Source organism: Pinus tabuliformis, chromosome 7 (genome assembly GCF_031772625.1).
Source record: "Pinus tabuliformis cultivar Carrire ecotype Pingquan chromosome 7, CPIR1, whole genome shotgun sequence".
NCBI lineage: Eukaryota > Viridiplantae > Streptophyta > Pinopsida > Pinales > Pinaceae > Pinus > Pinus tabuliformis.
In genome coordinates this window covers 738,784,239-738,802,349 of record NC_142293.1, presented here as the reverse complement: position 1 = coordinate 738,802,349, position 18,111 = coordinate 738,784,239, and the positions used below count along the sequence as shown (strand labels likewise).

At 37.2% G+C, this 18,111-nt stretch overlaps 1 protein-coding gene across 4 annotated transcripts; it reads left to right on the top strand.

The window, feature by feature from the left end:
• Positions 1-10,549: 10,549 nt before the first annotated feature.
• LOC149249642 (pentatricopeptide repeat-containing protein At3g26782, mitochondrial-like) lies at positions 10,550-16,807 on the top strand. Of its 4 annotated transcripts, none has more exons than XM_089458750.1 (4): positions 10,550-10,873; positions 10,985-13,871; positions 14,212-14,336; positions 15,526-16,807. In XM_089458750.1, the coding sequence occupies exons 1-2, from the start codon at positions 10,809-10,811 to the stop codon at positions 13,737-13,739; spliced, it is 2,820 nt and encodes a 939-aa protein (XP_089314876.1). In that variant the 5' UTR covers positions 10,550-10,808; the 3' UTR covers positions 13,740-13,871; positions 14,212-14,336; positions 15,526-16,807. The 4 variants fall into 4 exon arrangements, with proteins under 4 accessions (XP_089314876.1, XP_089314874.1, XP_089314875.1 ...); XM_089458751.1 differs by having other exon boundaries at positions 10,551-10,873; positions 10,975-13,871; XM_089458748.1 differs by having other exon boundaries at positions 10,550-13,871.
• The last annotated feature ends 1,304 nt before the right edge of the window (positions 16,808-18,111 follow it).

The following is an 18,111-nucleotide window of genomic DNA, read 5'->3' as shown; positions in this document are numbered from 1 at the left end:
ATGGAGGTAGTTTCCGATATGCGATTAGCGACAAGTCGCTAATCACATATCGCAGGGCAAACCTCTCAGTGAAGAGAAGCCCCGAGCACCCAGACCCGAAATATTATGAAATGTGGAAAAGTAAATGTTTCGGTTCCGTCGGGGGTGGGATTCCACAAAACTGGCAGGATATCGGAAGGGCTCGAGGCGGTAAGTGGTTTCAACCAAGTCCCGCCCAATGCCACACATCGATTGCCACGCGTCCAGCGGAAGAGAGAGAAAACCGCTCACATCGGGCGGGTAACCATCGAGCTACTCAACCGCCCGATATGAGCGACAACCGTAGGATTTGGGGGGCCCAGATCAACGGCGGGGACGCGTCCCGATGGGTGACTAGATTTGACGAGGTTATAGAGCAAGATCACATGGGATTTGAAGTCCGACATGGACGATGAGTTGGCAAAAGATTCGGTTTCACGGGCATTCTTGGAGCAAATGGAAATAACGACCGTTCAAACATGTCCGAGAGAGTTGACACCCTCATCTATTATAGAATAGGTGGCCACCTCCCTGTGAAGCGTTATGCAGTGACTGTAAACGCCGAAAGAAGGGATTCAGATGGACAGAGGCAGGGGAACTAGAAAGTTGGGAAGAGAAAACAAACAGTCAGAAAGCAGATTGGCTTTAAAGCCACGAACTGACAGAGAAAGAGTAGAGTTAGTTAGACGAAGAAAGCTGAGAGTAGAAAGAAGAAGCCGAGCTGACCTGCAGAAGCAAAGGCAACATCGAGCTAGACAGAGACAGAGAGAGTCAGAGAGTCTGTGTGCTCTAGAGAAGGCTTGAGAGGTTCAAGTGAACTCCTCTGTATATGCCTGTCATGTGTGAGTCTCAGATTGGGCTCATACTACGGTGACCAATAGAGGTCGAGTTTCAGTAAGGAGAGTCTGTGTACTCCAGAGACTTGGGGGATCCAAGTACAGTCCTATTGAATTGTATCTGTTGTGTGAGACTCAAATTGAGCTCACTATTGTAAAAAACTCTGCTTTTGAAAACATAATAGAGAGGCCACCACTGAAGGCTGGACCAAGAGACGTAGCCCAGGAGTGTTGGGTGAACTCCTTATTAAACTTGTTGTGTTTACATGTTTGCTTGTTATGTTTTCTCTAACTGCTTCAGTGCCTATGTATTTCGCAATCTTATCGATCCGTTGCATAAAATAACATAGGCACATCCATGCACATGAGTCTGTAATACCTTAATTGTTTGTCTTAGATCAATTCCAGATCAAGAATGAGAGATTTCTAGATCTGAACTAAATGGGGTCATGAATTCGCATTTTGTATAATTTGTAATCTTTTAGAATGAGTGAGGGGGTTAGATTCAAATGGAAAGATATTATGATGGATGAGCGAGGGCAGAACTAAAACAGTCGAGTGCGACTGTTTCTTCTGTAAATATCTATTAATATGAATATAGTGTAGATTTTGTATTTCTTTGTGTAATTTAGTATTGAGTGTGTTTATAACTTTTAGTCTCTGGATTGAGGATCTGAGAATTATTGTGTTCGTTGATGCTCATAATATAGGATAAGAGTGTGTGTTTTGTATATAACACATAAAATTGGTTGATGTGGATTATCCCTACCAGATTAGCAGATAGAGATTGAATGAAGGAATGAATCATCATTAATCACAGGTTTGATTAATGATAATCTGTTTGTGAGAAGATTGTAAGTGTTCTCTAATGAATGTGCATGCAGTTTAATACAGGAAATAGACTCGAAACATCAAAAGACATAGTTGACTGATAATTTGTGAAGAAACCCCAAAATAAGTCAAGACCGTCCATTGGTTGACAGATCCGATGGTGATCAACAATTGTGGGGGTAGGAGTGTACAGATTTCTTGATTGTGGCTAAAGCCCCGCACTCGCTCCTAGCCGTCGATCTCATATTCAGACTCTTAGGTCACAGTTGATTACGGGGGTTAAGCCCATTTTTAAACCATGTGCTAGTTGAAGTCCCGCAAACCATAGATTTGATGGCCTCTTATATCCAATGGATATCGCGTCATAAAGTGATCAAACTTTAATTTCAAAAATGGACCTGAAAATCTATACATCAAGGATTTATATTCCTTATCGGCTCTGTAAGAGTGGTCAAAGTCGGTGGAAAAGTCAGACCCGATATGTTATCAACGCAGGTTAAATCTATTTGAGATCCGGTCGGATGCGGTCGAAGTGGGACCAGGCTCATTGACAAGTTATGTCTTTGTTTTTCGTTGATCGGGTGTATAGTCGGGTTTTCTATTGTTTTGGGTTCCGATAATTTGATGGGGGTTTATTAAGTTAAGTGAACAAGGATTTAGTTAGTTTTTATTCCGAATTTATGAAAGGGTGTAACCTTGCTTCACTTTGGAGTTTATGTGGGCATAACTCATAGGTCCACATGGGATTTTTAAAGGATGTCAGTTACCTGGTAGCATCAATTTTTTGTATCAGAGCATAAAAGGATTCTGCATAGAAGTATAGTAATGTTAAAGATTGGAGATATCTGCATGTTAGAACAATCAAAGAAAAATCAGAGCTCAAAATAATTTAATGCCAAGGACACTGAGATTAGAACAGGGAAAAGGTGAATCCTCTGTCAACAGAGAGATTTGTTTGGATGTTTGGAGAACAACAAGGGAGTGAAAATTTCCTTTCAGACAAATGAAATTTCCATGTAAATTGATTGAATGATTGGTTTGATTTGAAAGCAAAATTGAAGTAGAAGGTTTTGAATTTAAAGTCAAATAGAAGAGTGGATTGCTATGACTGAAATCATTTAAATGATTTGAAGAATTTTAATGATTAAGGATTGCTTAAAGTATTGTTGAAGACAATGATATTGATGGTTGAAAGAACAGAGATTGGGTTTAATAGATCTGAAAGAAGAACCACTACAAGGAATGAATTTTGGAATTTGTAGAAGCAAGACAGGATTTGCTTACAACAGATTATTAGAAGGAATTTGTAGTGTATCATGAATTTGTAAATATAGGTGAAATTAAAATTGAATCTTAATCGTAAGATGAAGAATAGTTGTTGACTGTATGGAGTCTTTTGAATGGAGAAGTTTAAATGAAATAGTGAACAGATGAATCATTTCGCAAAGATTTAACTGATGGAATGAGAATTAGTTTTAAGACATCTTTGAAGGAAAATTTGCAGGTTTGAAAGGTACTTTGATGTATCTTGAGATAAGATTGTACAGATCAATGGAAGCAATGAAATTTCTGGAAGGTAGAATGAATTGTATCAACATCATAGTACATGAGCTATGCTAAAGAAGATGAAGCAAGAAGAACTCTCATATGAGTAAAGGTGACAGTACCCAACAGTAAATGAAATTATTGAATGAAAGAAGGAAGTGAGCAATTAAAGATGCAACAGCCTAGAGCAAGGACTGTTCAAGAGAAGCTGAGAACAACTTCCAGCTGCGATTGGGTAGAAGTTGTTGAGGCAACTCCACAATTGTGATTGTGGGTAGAGTTGTCTTAAAGATAACAATTCCAGCAAGAGGAGTGTTGGGTAGAATTGCTAGTTAGTGAAACGTTTGAGGAAAGAACCAACAGATGCCAAAAGGCTAAACTCAGAAAAGTTTGGTGAGGCATGAAGGAGACTTGTTACAGATGAAAGAAAGGGTTAGTTGCAGCGCACCAGTGAACAAGGAACTTTCATCAGAGGAAGAAATGGAATTGATTATTGATAGTCATAACAGGGGTACAGAGGAAATTCACAGATAGAGAAAAAAGAGTGCCAAAGCAGTTGGACTCAAAAGAATGAGTAAAGAAGAAATGAACATAGAGTTGGCTAAGATGAAGGCAGAACTCAGTCATTTGAATAAGTTGGTACATAAAGGAATCAGAGAAGATTTGGAATGAGGAATTTATGTGGGGAAAAGAGTTAAGTGGCCTGTCAGAGAATTGTTTGCTGAGAAATTAATGCTTCGAAAAGTTGAGGATGAAGGAGTAGAATACATTTGTGAACCAGAGAAAGGACCTCTCCTTGGGGAAGGAGACAATGATGACAGTGATGATAGTGATGAAGAGATGATCTATACAGATCAACATGAGAGAAAGGTGCTGGTAGCATCTTCACAGGCAAGAGAATCTCATAATTTTGGGATTAATTATTTGTGTGAATGTAAAGTTGTAGGTATGCAACCAAATGAAATTGACTCTGTGAAAGAGGCAGAGACAAGAAAAACAGAAAAGGAGATGCAAGAAGACTTTCAAGACTTCGATTGGTGGAGAAAATTAAAAGGTATGAGTAAATGGTTGTGTCTTCTCTTAGTGAAAACTTATTGGATCATGTTAGAAGGAATATTAACATGGATAGAAAACCAATGGAAAATGGACAGAGGGAGAGAAGCTAATGCATTGCAGGGTTGTGAAGTGAAGAGAAGCGAAGCTGACACAGAGAACTCAGCTGAAGAAGTTAAGTCAAGGAAATATTTGAAAGATCAAAGTCTTATCATAGAAGAGAAGGAGACATTGTTGTCTTATTTGGATAAATTGAGTGCTGGAGAAAATTGTGAAGGACAGGGGGATGTTATGCAGACTTATGATGAAATTGTCAAACAAAGTCAAGAAGCTGCAATCTTAGAAGTTTTCTTTGATGAAAAGGAAATCAAAGATGTTGAGGAAGAATTTCTCAATAACTTAGTGAACTATCCAAATAGTTCAAAGGAGCATGAAGGTTTGGTCAATGAGAGTTCATATGAAGAGCCTTGTATTTTTGAAACTGATGTGATGTGTATATTTTCAGGTTTGACAGGTGATGGACAACAATTGGACAATGTGCTTATGCATGTTGATGAAGAAGTGAAACTGTTTGAGGAAATAGTTGAAATAGAAGGATATTTTGAGCATGTATTTAATACTGTTGAGAATGATGGTATTGATAGGGAAATTGTCATGATTAAGGAAGCTGAAGACAAACAAATGGAAATTTGTGATGATAACCAGAAAAAAGTATCTTTAGTAGAAAATCCAGATAGTGTGGAAAATGTGAAGCAATGTATGATGATGTTGACAAATACATAAGTTCAGGAATTCTATGATTTTAAAGTGGATTATTTTTATGAATCTGTAAACCATTGAGAAGCTTTAGAAAACCATAATTTTGTTTTTGTTGTAGGTGAAGATGAAACAACATTAATTAGTTGTATAGAAGGTGAAAGGATACTTCACAATGATATATTTCAGGAGATTTTAATTCTTGAATTGTTGAATGGCATTTTTGTGTCCAAACATGGAATATTTTGTAATGAACATGAAAGTGCTCAAATGAAATTTATTGATAGTTTTATAAATTTTGCAGAGGATGAGTATAAGGACTTGATGGCAGAGTTATCTGTGGAGACAGAAATCCATAGTAACTATAAATCTGATAATTGTAGCGGAAATTCGGTTTTATATAGGAAAGAGGAGTCATATGCAAATGATATGCTTATTGGAGATGAGGGAAGATTCAAATTACTTGAAAAGTTATTAGATGAATCTGATAAGATAAAGGGAAAGATTATCTTTAATGATAATGAAAGGGAAGCTGTAGAGTACAAGCAACAGTTTGTAAATGACAGAGGTGAAGAAGAATTGGACGGAAATTTCATAATTTCTATGGTAAGGGAGAATGTACAACAGACAGATGTCAGTGGAGTTCAGCTAAGAACAAATTGTAAAGAGGAAGTTGAGAAAGTGTGGAAGATGAAGTCAGTTAAGAAGAGAGACAACAAGGAAGAGAAATTAACAAAATAAATTTGTATTAGCAAGGAAAGTGGACAACAACAACATAAGATTTGGAATCCTGGAAGAACAAAAGTGACAGTGGTAGAAGAAATGAATCAACAACATGATGAAAGTGATAACCAGTTACAAAGTAAAGTTTGGGATACTGGATGATCAGTAGAAGAAACACATGACAAGGAGATCATGAAAAATTTCAACTTTGAGAGTTTGATGCAGGAGCATTTAGACCTAGTCAGCAATGTGATGGTATGATCACATGTTGTGGCTAACAAAGGGTTGGAAGACAAGAGATTAATTAATTTTATTAATTTAAATGTATGAGAGTGTTTTATTTGTTGTAAAAATCTGAGCATAAATGGGTATAAGTAGTTGATTGATCCTCCCTGCGTGGAGATCAGGCCAAGCAATTAGATTATCTGGTTTGAATAGGATATGAGGGATTTGAAAGCTTAAATTAGCATTTTTTTGAGAAAAGAGTGGAGTGAAGAGATTCTTTAGGGAAGAATGAGAGATTTCTAGATCTGAACTAAATGGGTTCATGAATCTGCGTTTTGTATAAATTGTAATCTTTTAGAATGAGTGAGGGAGTTAGGTTCAAATGGAAAGATAGGATGGATGAGCGAGGGCAGAACTGAAACAGTCGAGTGTGACTATTTCTTCTGTAAATATTTATCAATATGAATACAGTGTGGATTGTGTATTTCTTTGTGTAATTTAGTATTGAGTGTGTTTATAACTTTTAGTCTCTGGATTGAGGATCTGAGAATTACTGTGTTTGTTGATGCTCAGAATATAGGATAAGAGTGTGTGTTCTATATATAACACAAAAAACTGGTTGATGTGGATTATCCCTACCAGATTAGCAGACAGAGATTGAATGAAGGAATGAATCATCATTGATCACAGGTTTGATCAATGATGATCTATTTGTGAGAAGATCGTAAGTGTTCTCTAATGAATGTGCATGCAGTTTAATACAAGAAATAGACCCGAAACATCAAAAGACTGAGTTGACTGATAATTTGTGAAGAAACCCCAAAATAAGTCAGGACCGTCCGTTGGCTAGTAGATCCGACGGTGATCAACAATTGCGGGGGTAGGAGTGTACGGATTTCTTGATCGTGGCTGAAGCCCTGTACTCGCTCCTAGCCGTCAATCTCATATTCAAACTCTTAGGTCATAGTCGATTGCGGGGGTTAAGCTCGCTTTTAAATCATGTGCTAGTTGAAGTCCCACAAACCATAGATTTGATGGCCTCTTATATCCAATGGATATCATGTCATAGAGTGATCAAACTTTAATTTCAAAAACGGACCCGAAAATCTATACATCAAGGATTTATATTCCTTATTGGCTCCGTAAGAGTGGTCAAAGTTAGTGGAAAAGTCAGACCCAATATGTTATCAACATGGGTTAAATCTATCTGAGATCTGGTCGGATGTGATCGAAGTGGGACCGGGCTCATTGACAGCTTGTCTTTGTTTTTCATTGATCGGGTGTATAGTCAGGTTTTCTATTGTTTTGGGTTCTGATAATTTGATGGGGGTTTATTAACTTAAGTGAACAGGGATTTAATTAGTTTTAATTATGAATTTATGAAAGGGTGTAACCTTGCTTCACTTTGGAGGTTATGTGGACATAATTCATAGGTCCACATGGGATTTTTAAAGGATGTCAGTTACCTGGAAGCATCAGTATCCCTGTGCCCATAGGTGGCCAGTGGAAGTGGGATGAGAGCAGGGTTCCCCTGGTTTGTTTCCATGCCTCTCGCCCTTGCTACTGTTAGGGAATTGGTTACCCCCATGCAGCCATAAACTGGCTCTCAGCCCTGTATGGAGCCAGGTGTTTCTAATGCTATCATGCCCGCAAAGCCTTGCCTCTGCCGGCGATGTCCTGGCCACTTTCTGCTTGCCTCTCAGGCTAGCCAAGATCCCTACCTACTCCTGTATGGTTATGCATTGCCATTTGCTTAGGTTCGCTCAACCCATATCTCGCCCTGCTTGCATCACATCTCCCTACCTGCAACACTCCCTTTCCATTCTCAACTATTCATAATTGCCCGAGCGAGGCTTGCCCATTAACCCCTATGCCCTCTGGTTGGTCATTCGGGTTAGGGCGGGATTTTACGCTTCGCTCGATATCCATCATCCCACAGCCCCAACCTTTGCCTGAAAGAAAAATAAAGGTAGCACAGAGCCGAGCTAAAGCTCCCCCTTGCCTTCCTTGGTTCCTCCCTACCGGGGTTAAGCCTCGTTGGGGTGGCCTCACGCCTCTCCCTCCTCCCTAGTAGCTCTCCCACCACCTCATGAAACTTCTCCCAAAACCCATCTAGAACTTATGAATTGAAAAAGGCTAGGACCAGTCTACATACCTGAGAGCCGACGCTTGCTCGCAGACTTGTTTGCTTCGCCACCCTCCCGCTCTGCAGCTCCTGCCTTCACCGCTATACCCATCACCTCCATTGCAAGTCGAATAACTCTTCCCACTCGACCATCTTCCCTTAAGTCCCCCTTTGCCACCTTGCCAGGCCACCTCCCATGCATTCAAGGCAGAGGACATTGCACTCCCTGCCTTGAGCATGTGGGGTGCGACTGCAATAAATTATATTGTACCATCCATGTAAACTCAGGCCTGGCGCCTCTGACACCGCACTCATCCCGATCGGGAGAATTTATTTGTTTATTTATTATTATTATTTAAGTTGGTTTAACTTTTTTCCTAATTTATTTTATTTCTATTAATTAATAACTTTTTACTTGATTTTGTTATGTTATTTCCATTTATTAATACAATTTTATATTAAGTGCATTTGCAGATATACATAGTTAGTAGATTTTTCTTATTATTTTTTCTTTGTCTTTTATTTGATTTATATTATCAATTCAATATATATATGATAAATTATTTTTGAAATTTACTTTGATTCATTGAATTAGTCAATATATTCTATGAATTATTTTAAATATATTTTTATTTTCATTTTATTTGATTTTACTCTATTTGATTTTTCATTTTTTTCTTTAATTTATTGATTTTGGATTTCAATATATTGATTATTATAGGGCATTTCAAATTATTTTTATCTATTTATTTATTTATTCATGTATTTTTATTTTTATTTTTTAAGGTTTTCTTTCCATATTTTTCCATTGTAATTTTCAGTTTCTTTTTAAGTTATTATTCCTATATTATTTTTGACTAATTTTTTATTATTTTTACTTTTATTTATATTTATTTATTATTATTATATTATATTTTCTAACATTTCAATATATATATATATATATATATATATATATATATATATATATATATAAACATTTATCAATTAGTTAATCTCTTTGACCCTTTGTTGCATTTGACTTTCCAACATATCATTATTTTTTTTCTTAGAATTCTCTAGAGCATCTTGACACTATTTAGTTTATGTTAGATCATGTCCTCCATCCATGTCTTGATGATGAACCACAATTGAGGGTTCGAAACGTTGACACCAATAAACACATGTGATTAATCCGAAAAAGCTTTCCTCTGATCATTATGAATCACAAACATTCAAATTCAATAACTTAAAGAGAACTCAAGTTTATAGACTAAAGTACACCAAGGTCGATGACTTCAATCTTATTGAACACTCTAATTCAAACTTTGAGGGGGACAAGGAAAATGGAGTATCAACTTTAGGACATCTCATGAGTCCATGCTTAGCATTTGTCTCTTAGAGGTCATACAAATAATCATTTTCGATAGATTCCACAACCGAGGCAAAGTATGTGGCAGCAATAGAAGCAACAAAGGAAATTGTGTGGCTCAAGAAAATACTTAAAGACTTGCATGAGAAACAAGAGAACTAAATTCCTCTACTTGTCGACAATACTTCTGCAATCAAGTTGGCCAAGAATCCCAGATTCCATAATTGAACCAAACACATTAACACTAAGTATCATTTGATTCGATGCCATGTAGAGGCCAAAACTATTCCTTTAAAGCATTGATCCATGACTGAGCCAATTGTAGACATCTTCACGAAAGCACTTGGAAGAGAAAAATTTGAAAAGTTCATAATGATGCTTGGGCTCACAAACACCCCTTCAAATTAAGGGGGGAATGTTAGACACCTTAAGCCTCTAAGATTATGGTAAAGAGTAATTGGTTGTAAATATGTAACTGACAATTCGTTGGGAAAACTAACAAACCATGTAGTTGGAGAACTATTTCTCCTTGTAATAAATTTGCATCTCTAATTAATGAATAATGTTGGCGCTTTTAGCACACCCCAACACTTATGTAGGAGTAAAACTATAAATGTGTAGACTTACTAGTAGTTACTAACCACCAAAATTTATGCAAGTCCTTACCCTACAATCAATTAATTTATCCACTTCACATCTCAATTTATTCATTTATGCAAAAGCAAGCCTTTAGATTTGATTTTTCAATTGACTATTATTAATTTAGCATTGAGTGATATAAACTATAATGTTATATGCAATTTTTTCCAAAACATAATTTCGAAAAGTAAAATAACTTCCAACACACTTGTTATCTTCTAAAAACACCGAAGTAAATTGATGTTTAATAAGCATTGCAATTGTGTGATAATGCTCGTATAGAAATGAAAGAAGATGCTATGCCTTGGATGCAATTGTGTGATAATGCTCGTATAGAAATGAAAGAAGATGCTATGCCTTGGATGTTAAATAATATTAGGGAAAATGATAATATTAATGAGATTTCAAAATCAAATCACTATTTAACTCTAAAATGCTCATCTAACGTTATGGATATCTCAGGATCAAATCACCATTTAACCCTACAAAGCCCATGGAGCACGATACTAAATCGAAAGGCGCTATATTGCAGCTAGGCCTGCAACATAGAATGGAATTGTCAAACACGAACTTGTCATGATTTAGAAAATGGTCCTATTGGCGTGGTACATGAAATTGTGCCAGTAGTATATACAATCACAACAAGAGCATCCATATGTGGAATTGCTTTTGGACGTAATGTAGCATTCTGTTCTTTTTACTATCAATGGCAACGGCACAAGCAGTATGGAAGTATAAGAAGCAGCAGATTGCTGTGTTAGTTGGACACAGGTATCTGCAACCCTTTCACCACTTCAAATGGACTTCAACTTCCACATTCCTCACTTTCACCAAAAATACACATTACGAGTTACTAAGCAATGCAAGTGCAGGAATTTTCAGCTCTACCTCACACGGAGATGCCAGAAATCCCGAGGAGTTGTTTCACTTTTCATCAGCCTATGCCTCTCTCTTGCAGAGCTGTACAAACCCCAAAACGCTACCAGAGGTTAAGCTGGTTCATGCCCACATAGTCCAAACAGGATTTAAACCTCGCGTGTCGTTAGTAACCGGCCTTCTGGTTGCGTATGTTAAGTGCAAGAGTTTGGTTGATGCAAAGCATGTTCTGGACGAAATGCCTGACAGAAATGTGGTTTCATGGACGGCAATGCTTTCAGCCTACGCCAAGCATGGCCATGATGAAGAGGCTTTGACACTTTTTGCCCAAATGCTGCAATCAGGCCTTCAACCAGATGAGTTCACTTTAACCAGCATCCTTCCAACATGCGCTAACTTGGGAGCTCTGCAACATGGCAAGGAAATCCATGAACACATTATTAGAAGTGGAATCCAGTCAGATATGTTCGTGAGTAATGCGCTTGTAAATATGTATGTCAAATTTAGGAGTATGGATTGTGCATGGCAAGTGTTTGACAAAATGATTGAAAAGAATTTGGTGTCATGGAATGTTATGATTGCAGGATATGTACAGAATGGGGATTTTGATCTGGCTCTCAAACTCTTTAAACAGATTCAGTTGGCAGGTGTGAAGCCGAACAATATCACCTTTGCTAGCGTGCTACCGGCATGTGCTGGTTTGGCAGATCCCAAAGAGGGTAAGGAAGTTCATGAATGCATAATTAAAAGTGGCTGTGAGTCTGATGTTTTTGTGGGAAGTGCCCTTGTAGACATGTATGCCAAATGTGGAAGCTTAGAAGATGCACGGAAAGTGTTTGATGCAATTCCTGATCGTAATGGGGTTTCTTGGACCACAATGATGTTGGGATATGCACAGAATGGAGATGTTGATGAAACCCTGAAGCTTTTCGAGAAAATACCTCAACAAGACGTGGTTTCATGGAGTGCAATGATTGCATTATGTGCACAAAATGGGTGTTTTGACAAGGCACTGAATCTCTTTCTGGAAATGAAACAAGCAGGTGTGATGCCAAATTCCGTTACATTCTCTAGTGTTCTACCAGCGTGTACAAACTTGGCAGCCTGTCAACAAGGTAAGGAGATTCATGCAGATATTATAAGAAGTGGGTTTCAATGTGATGTCTTTGTGGGGAGTGCCCTCGTGGACATGTACGCTAAATCTGGATGCATAGAAGATGCACGAAAAGTGTTTGACAAAATCCCAGAGCATAATGTGGTTTCATGTAATGCAATGGTTGCAGGGTATGCACATAATAGACTTGTCAATGAAGCCCTGAAGCTATTTCAGGAAATGCCTGAACGAAATGTGTTCTCTTGGAATGCAATGATTGTAGGATATTCGCTAGATGGGCATGTTGATGAGGCATTTAAGATCTTTCAGGAAATGCCTGAACAAGATGCTGTCTCATGGAATGTGATGATTGACGGATATGTTGAGAATGGAAATATTGAGAAGGCCCTGCATCTCTTCTCGAAAATGCCAGAAAAAAGTGTGGTCTCATGGAGTGCAACAATTGCAACATGTGCGCAAAATGGGTATTTCCATGAAGCTTTAAAACTTTTTCAAGAAATGCAACAGACAGGCATAAAACCAAACACAGTCACTTTTGCTAGCGTTCTTCCTGCATGTGCCAACTCGGCAGCTCTACGACATGGTAAGGAGGTCCATGAAGATACAGTTAGAGGTGGAATTCAGTCAAATGTTTTTGTAAGTAGTGCACTTATAGATATGTATGCCAAATGTGGGAGAATAGAGGATGCACACAGAGTATTTGACAAAATGCCTAAAAAGAATACAGTTTCATGGAATGCTATGATTGCAGCATATGCCATGCATGGATGTGGCAAAGAGGCATTCAATCTCTTTGAACAAATGCAACATTTTGGTATCATGCCAGATCGTGTGAGCTTTCTTGGTATTCTGTCTGCATGCAATAATGCAGGCCTCGTGGATTATGGTTGGTGGTACTTTGATAGCATGATTCAATATTATCACATCATACCTTCAGTAAAGCATTATTGTTGCATGGTTGACCTTCTTGGGCGTGCTGGGCGTCTGGATGAGGCACAAGAGTTTATAAATAGAATGCCAATAAAACCTGATGCTGCTGTGTGGGGATCCTTGCTTGGTGCATGTAGAATCCAGAACAACATAGAGTTAGGAGAGACTATAGCAGAATACCTTATTGAGTTGGATCCTAAAAATCCTGCGTATTATGTGCTCCTCTCGAACATCTTTGCAGCTGCTGGCAAATGGGAAAAGAAGGAACAAGTTAGAAATATGATGAAAGATAGGAACATTAAGATGGCACCAGCACGCAGCTGGATTGAAGTTAGTAATAACATACATTCTTTCCGTGTAGGAGACAGATCACACCCTCAAATGAAGGAAATTTACGCAAAGTTGGGAACATTGTCTGGGCAGATGAAGGATAAAGGTTATATTCCTGACACAAGCTGTGTTCTTCATGATGTAGAAGAGGAGCAGAAGCAACAAGCTCTCGTGTCTCACACTGAAAGACTGGCCATTGCGTTTGGCCTTATCAACACATCTCCTGGGACATCTATCAAGATTTTCAAGAATCTTCGAGTCTGCAATGACTGCCACTCTGCCATCAAGTTCATCTCCATGATTGATGCAAGAGAAATCATTGTAAGGGATGTGAATAGTTTTCATCATTTCAAGGCTGGACAGTGCTCTTGTGGTGATTATTGGTGATACTGAATTAAATGACTAAATGAGCAATGCACTTATGCTTCCACAAGATCAATCTTACGTATATTATCAGCCTTGCAGTGGGATTATTCGATGTTTGGATAGCCAGTGTATTCATCATTAATGATAGGCTGGGTAAGTCCTTATCCAATGAAATGTAGATACTGTTAATGGGATGTAATATCTACATAGGTCAGCTTGATGATTCTATTTTTATGTATTATTCCTGGCTAAAAGAAAGTGCTTTTGATCAGTTTCTGTTTTTAAAATTTTAATACGTATGGCCTAAGCCAAAAAAGATTCAAAGGAGAGTTATTTTCTTTATTTTCAATCTACTGTTAAGGGCATTCATGACTTTCTAGATCTTTACGCTTGTTTGAGTTTTTGGGACCTGTTGAAGGTATTTGTGCTGTAGATTCTAACATAAAAATACTCTTGCTAATGGATTACCTGTAAAATCCTGCCATAATGACAGGTGCAGACTGATAATATCTCAGTATTGAGCGTTCATTGAAATTCCATTATGCATCTAGACGTGGTCAACGTGCGTGGACTTATTACACAAGGACTCCGTTCTATCAAAAATATAAGTTGGCAGAGGTAGGCCAGTTGCTCTTCATATCCATTTATTAGTATTACTTGTTTTATATGAATTAGGAGTAGCAGTTCTCTCAGATTTACAGTAACCAAGACTATTTTTTCCTTGAATTGGTATGTCTTCTCCAGAACTGTTGCACATTTCAGTAGAAGGTATTTGTGCTGTAGATTCTAACTTAAAAAATACTCTTTCTAATGGATTCCTTGTAAAATCCCACCATAATGACAGGTGCAGACTGTAATATCTCAGCATTGAGCATTCATTGAAACTTCATTGAATGGGCCTAATGGTTAAGAGCATGTGTTTCCTCCTAAGAGGTCACAGGTTCAAAACCAGAGGGGGGCAGAGTATGTATGTCTTCGTAGATTTAGCAGTCAAATCGCTGCGCGGAGGTGGGTCCTTTGTCCCACAAACAAGGGGGTCTCGCAGACCAATTTGGTGTCTGGCTTGGCCGTGACCTTAAAATTAGATAATAATGATAATAATAATAATTATGCATCTAGGCTTGATAAACATACAAGGACTCCACTCTATCAAAATATACTTTTGCAGAGGTAGGTCAGATCCTCTTCATATCCATTTATTAGTATTACTCGTTTTATATGTATTAGAAGTAGCAGTTTTCTCAGATTTACAGTAACCAAGATTATTTTTTCCTTGAATTGGTAAGTCTTTTCCAGAACTGTTGCACATTTCATCTTGGAAACACGCAATGGCACTGCTCTGTTCATGTCTCAGCATCGAAAACCCAGACCTTATGTCTCACCAAAGACACTTTTCTTCTATTCTTGTGGAAGCTTCTTTGGAAAAGTATCCTCTGCACTCCTTAAGAAATCAAACATTGAAAATAATTGGCAAACATATCCAGATCCATATGTAGCTTCTTTTCTCCAATATAATGAAAGTTTGTACTTGAGTATTTACAGTTTATGCTCATAAGCATCTCATATGTTCCAACCTTTAAATATATCGGTTTATTGCAACTTGTATAGGTTAGCATGAACAATTCATCTTGTTCTCACACACATAAAGATGGCAAAGACCTGCACATTCATTAGGAATTACATGCGAGTGCCTTAAATAATTTAGTTCAATCCTTTACAAGTATGCTGATTGTTTTTGTTTAATGACTAGTCCAAAAAAATCGTACTTTACTTTGTAACTTGGTAATTTAATTGATGTGTTTTGCAGGTTCTTGCTCTAAGCTGTTCCAACTTATTTCACCTCTCTTCCAGCTGCTCACTTTTCAATATGCATCTATCTTTGAAATTGTCAAGATTAAACTTCATCTAAAATCAAACGGCAAGCACAGGAGTTGAAGGGATCTTTGTTCACACAATTGGCAGCCACTCCAGTGATTTCTGTTGTTAGGGAACATTATTCACAGATTATTTAGAGATGGATTTTTAGCAAGGAGGAGATGGCATCCCATATACATAAACCAGATTGTGAAGAAGATAGCTCATAAAAATCATGTCAGTGGGGTATTTTTAAGGTGTTGCAAAGAAATTCACTTCGAAGTCTGACAAAGCGGGAATGTTCCCCAGTTTTCACGTGCACGACCATATCAACAATGCAACATAAATAAGGTCTTCTACACGAGGATCCACAAGCTGTGCTGTCTCCAGAGATTGAGTCCAAGGAGCACTCTGTGTTTAGAGGTTTCATATACTATGAAATACGAGGAAGGTTTCACTGCTTTGAGACCCTGGGAGTTCGCTTGCAACGTTCTTTCGCTATCCCAAACCCAATATTGTCAGGCTTATAACTTCTTTCTTTCAATATATTTCCACTATTAGAGATGGTAAGTACTGGGTAGAATCTTTGGCCTTAGAACATGTTGGTGATAGATCTATGAGACATAAGTCTTCCACCTCTATGAGACCTCAAAGTCTACCCCCTAACCCTGATTGAGCACTAGGGTTTCCATCATGAGTTTCTTCTCCTTTTCCCCAAATGTCACAAGAGACATGTCATTTTGCCCTGGAGCTCCTCCTTGGATCACCTAGGCAAGCCTACTTGGAATATTCCCAAAGGGCAGCATCAAGGTTTGCTTTAGTCTCATCATAGTGATGGAGTATGATAGGGATGCCTTTTCTTCTTCTGCCACCTATCCCAATTCTACTTCTACTTCCATCTTTGGGTTGAGCCAGGGCGTCGTGCCTATTAGGGTTTTACATTTTTTGTTTTTGCCTTAGATTAAGCATTGCTCTTTTGCTTGTTGTCATTTGTATCTCTTTTACTATTAGGGTTTTACATTTTTTGTTTTTGCCTTAGATTAAGCATTGCTCTTTTGCTTGTTGACATTTGTATCTCTTTTACTATGTTAGTTTTTCTTTAGTTTCTAGGAGTGTCATTGACATAGCCAGTAGTCCATAATCCATGGATCACTGATTGTACCTTCTAATACCATTGACTTTTTCCTTGGTCATTTGTGGACATTAATAAAATTGTCTTATCTTATGCAAAGGTATTTCACACCTTCAAGGTGGAGTAGGATACAACCCATCATAAAACAAATGATCATTACATGGCATTCTAAGTTTTTGCTTTAACTATTTATCTAACTTATCTTTGGCTTGCAAATCTAATCTTTTCAACTAAGTTGGCTAATAATTTCCATTCATCTTTAAGTATTCCATTGTCAAAATATCTCATTTGGTTCACTTCTACTAAGAAATTAAACTCTTAAGAGGATCACGAATAAGCATTTTGAGCAAGTTTACAAAGTTTTTTCCAAAACTATTATCACAAGTTGAGCTTAGGTTATATACTCTTAAAATGGTTTTCAAAATTCAGTGGACCAAATATTCTCAATGCTTCAAATTCTACAAAAGAAAAACTTTTTAGTTTTTTCTAGAAGAAAGTCTTTCAATTGTATTTACGTCAACGATGCATTTTTTCAAACACCATAAGAAGGTCATCATACAACAACATCCAGAGCCATAATCTTAGATCCAAATAAGAGAAAACTATTCCCTTGTTAATTTCTTGCATAGTTCTACCGTGCTCATCTTGTCCACTCTTGAGCCTCAACCATCAACAGTCACACTCATCTTGTTACAATATTTTGATTTTTGTTATGCTTCAAGAATGACACTAAGAGACAAAGAAAACAATTAGTAGTGGGTGAAGTCACAAGTTTCAATTTCTAGTGAAATTTGGTGACAAAAAACTGACATTTTAAATATTCTTTAAATTTAAGTACTCGAAACTCATATATGCCTTGTGAATTTTGTTGTTTAAAGAAAATACAATTTGTAGGGAATTGTCTCTTTTCTAGTGATATTTTTTTCCAAAAAATATTAATGTCATTTAATGTGTCAAATTCGCATCTAATTATATCTTACATATTTATGGAAAAGTTAATAGATGACCTTTGTTCCCAACAATATGTACGATCTACATAGAAGTTTAGAACATAGTATATCCCACTTCTTTTTTGGAAATTTAAGTTATTTTTATTATGGTGGCTAGTTAATAATTGAAATTACATTTTATACACATTTGTGTTTCCAACCCCACCCCTTAATGTAAAACCAAAAAAGAAAAGTACCCTTGAGAAACACCCTTGGACAGCGAGCTTTGAAGTGTCTTTCAATTTTTTTATTCTTAGGAGATTTATTTATTTATTTTTATAAGTTATAGAAAAAAATAAATTAAAAATACATTATGAATCAAAAATGAAAAAATATGTGCCGTTGGATAAATGGTTCAATGATAAATCTACAGGCATTGAGTCTACCACTGTCCATCAATGGGATTGTTGTAGCAAAA

Bases quoted from the DNA above. Each gene is read 5' to 3' on its own strand.
- LOC149249642 (XM_089458748.1), top strand. From the start codon at position 10,809: ATGGCAACGGCACAAGCAGTATGGAAGTATAAGAAGCAGCAGATTGCT.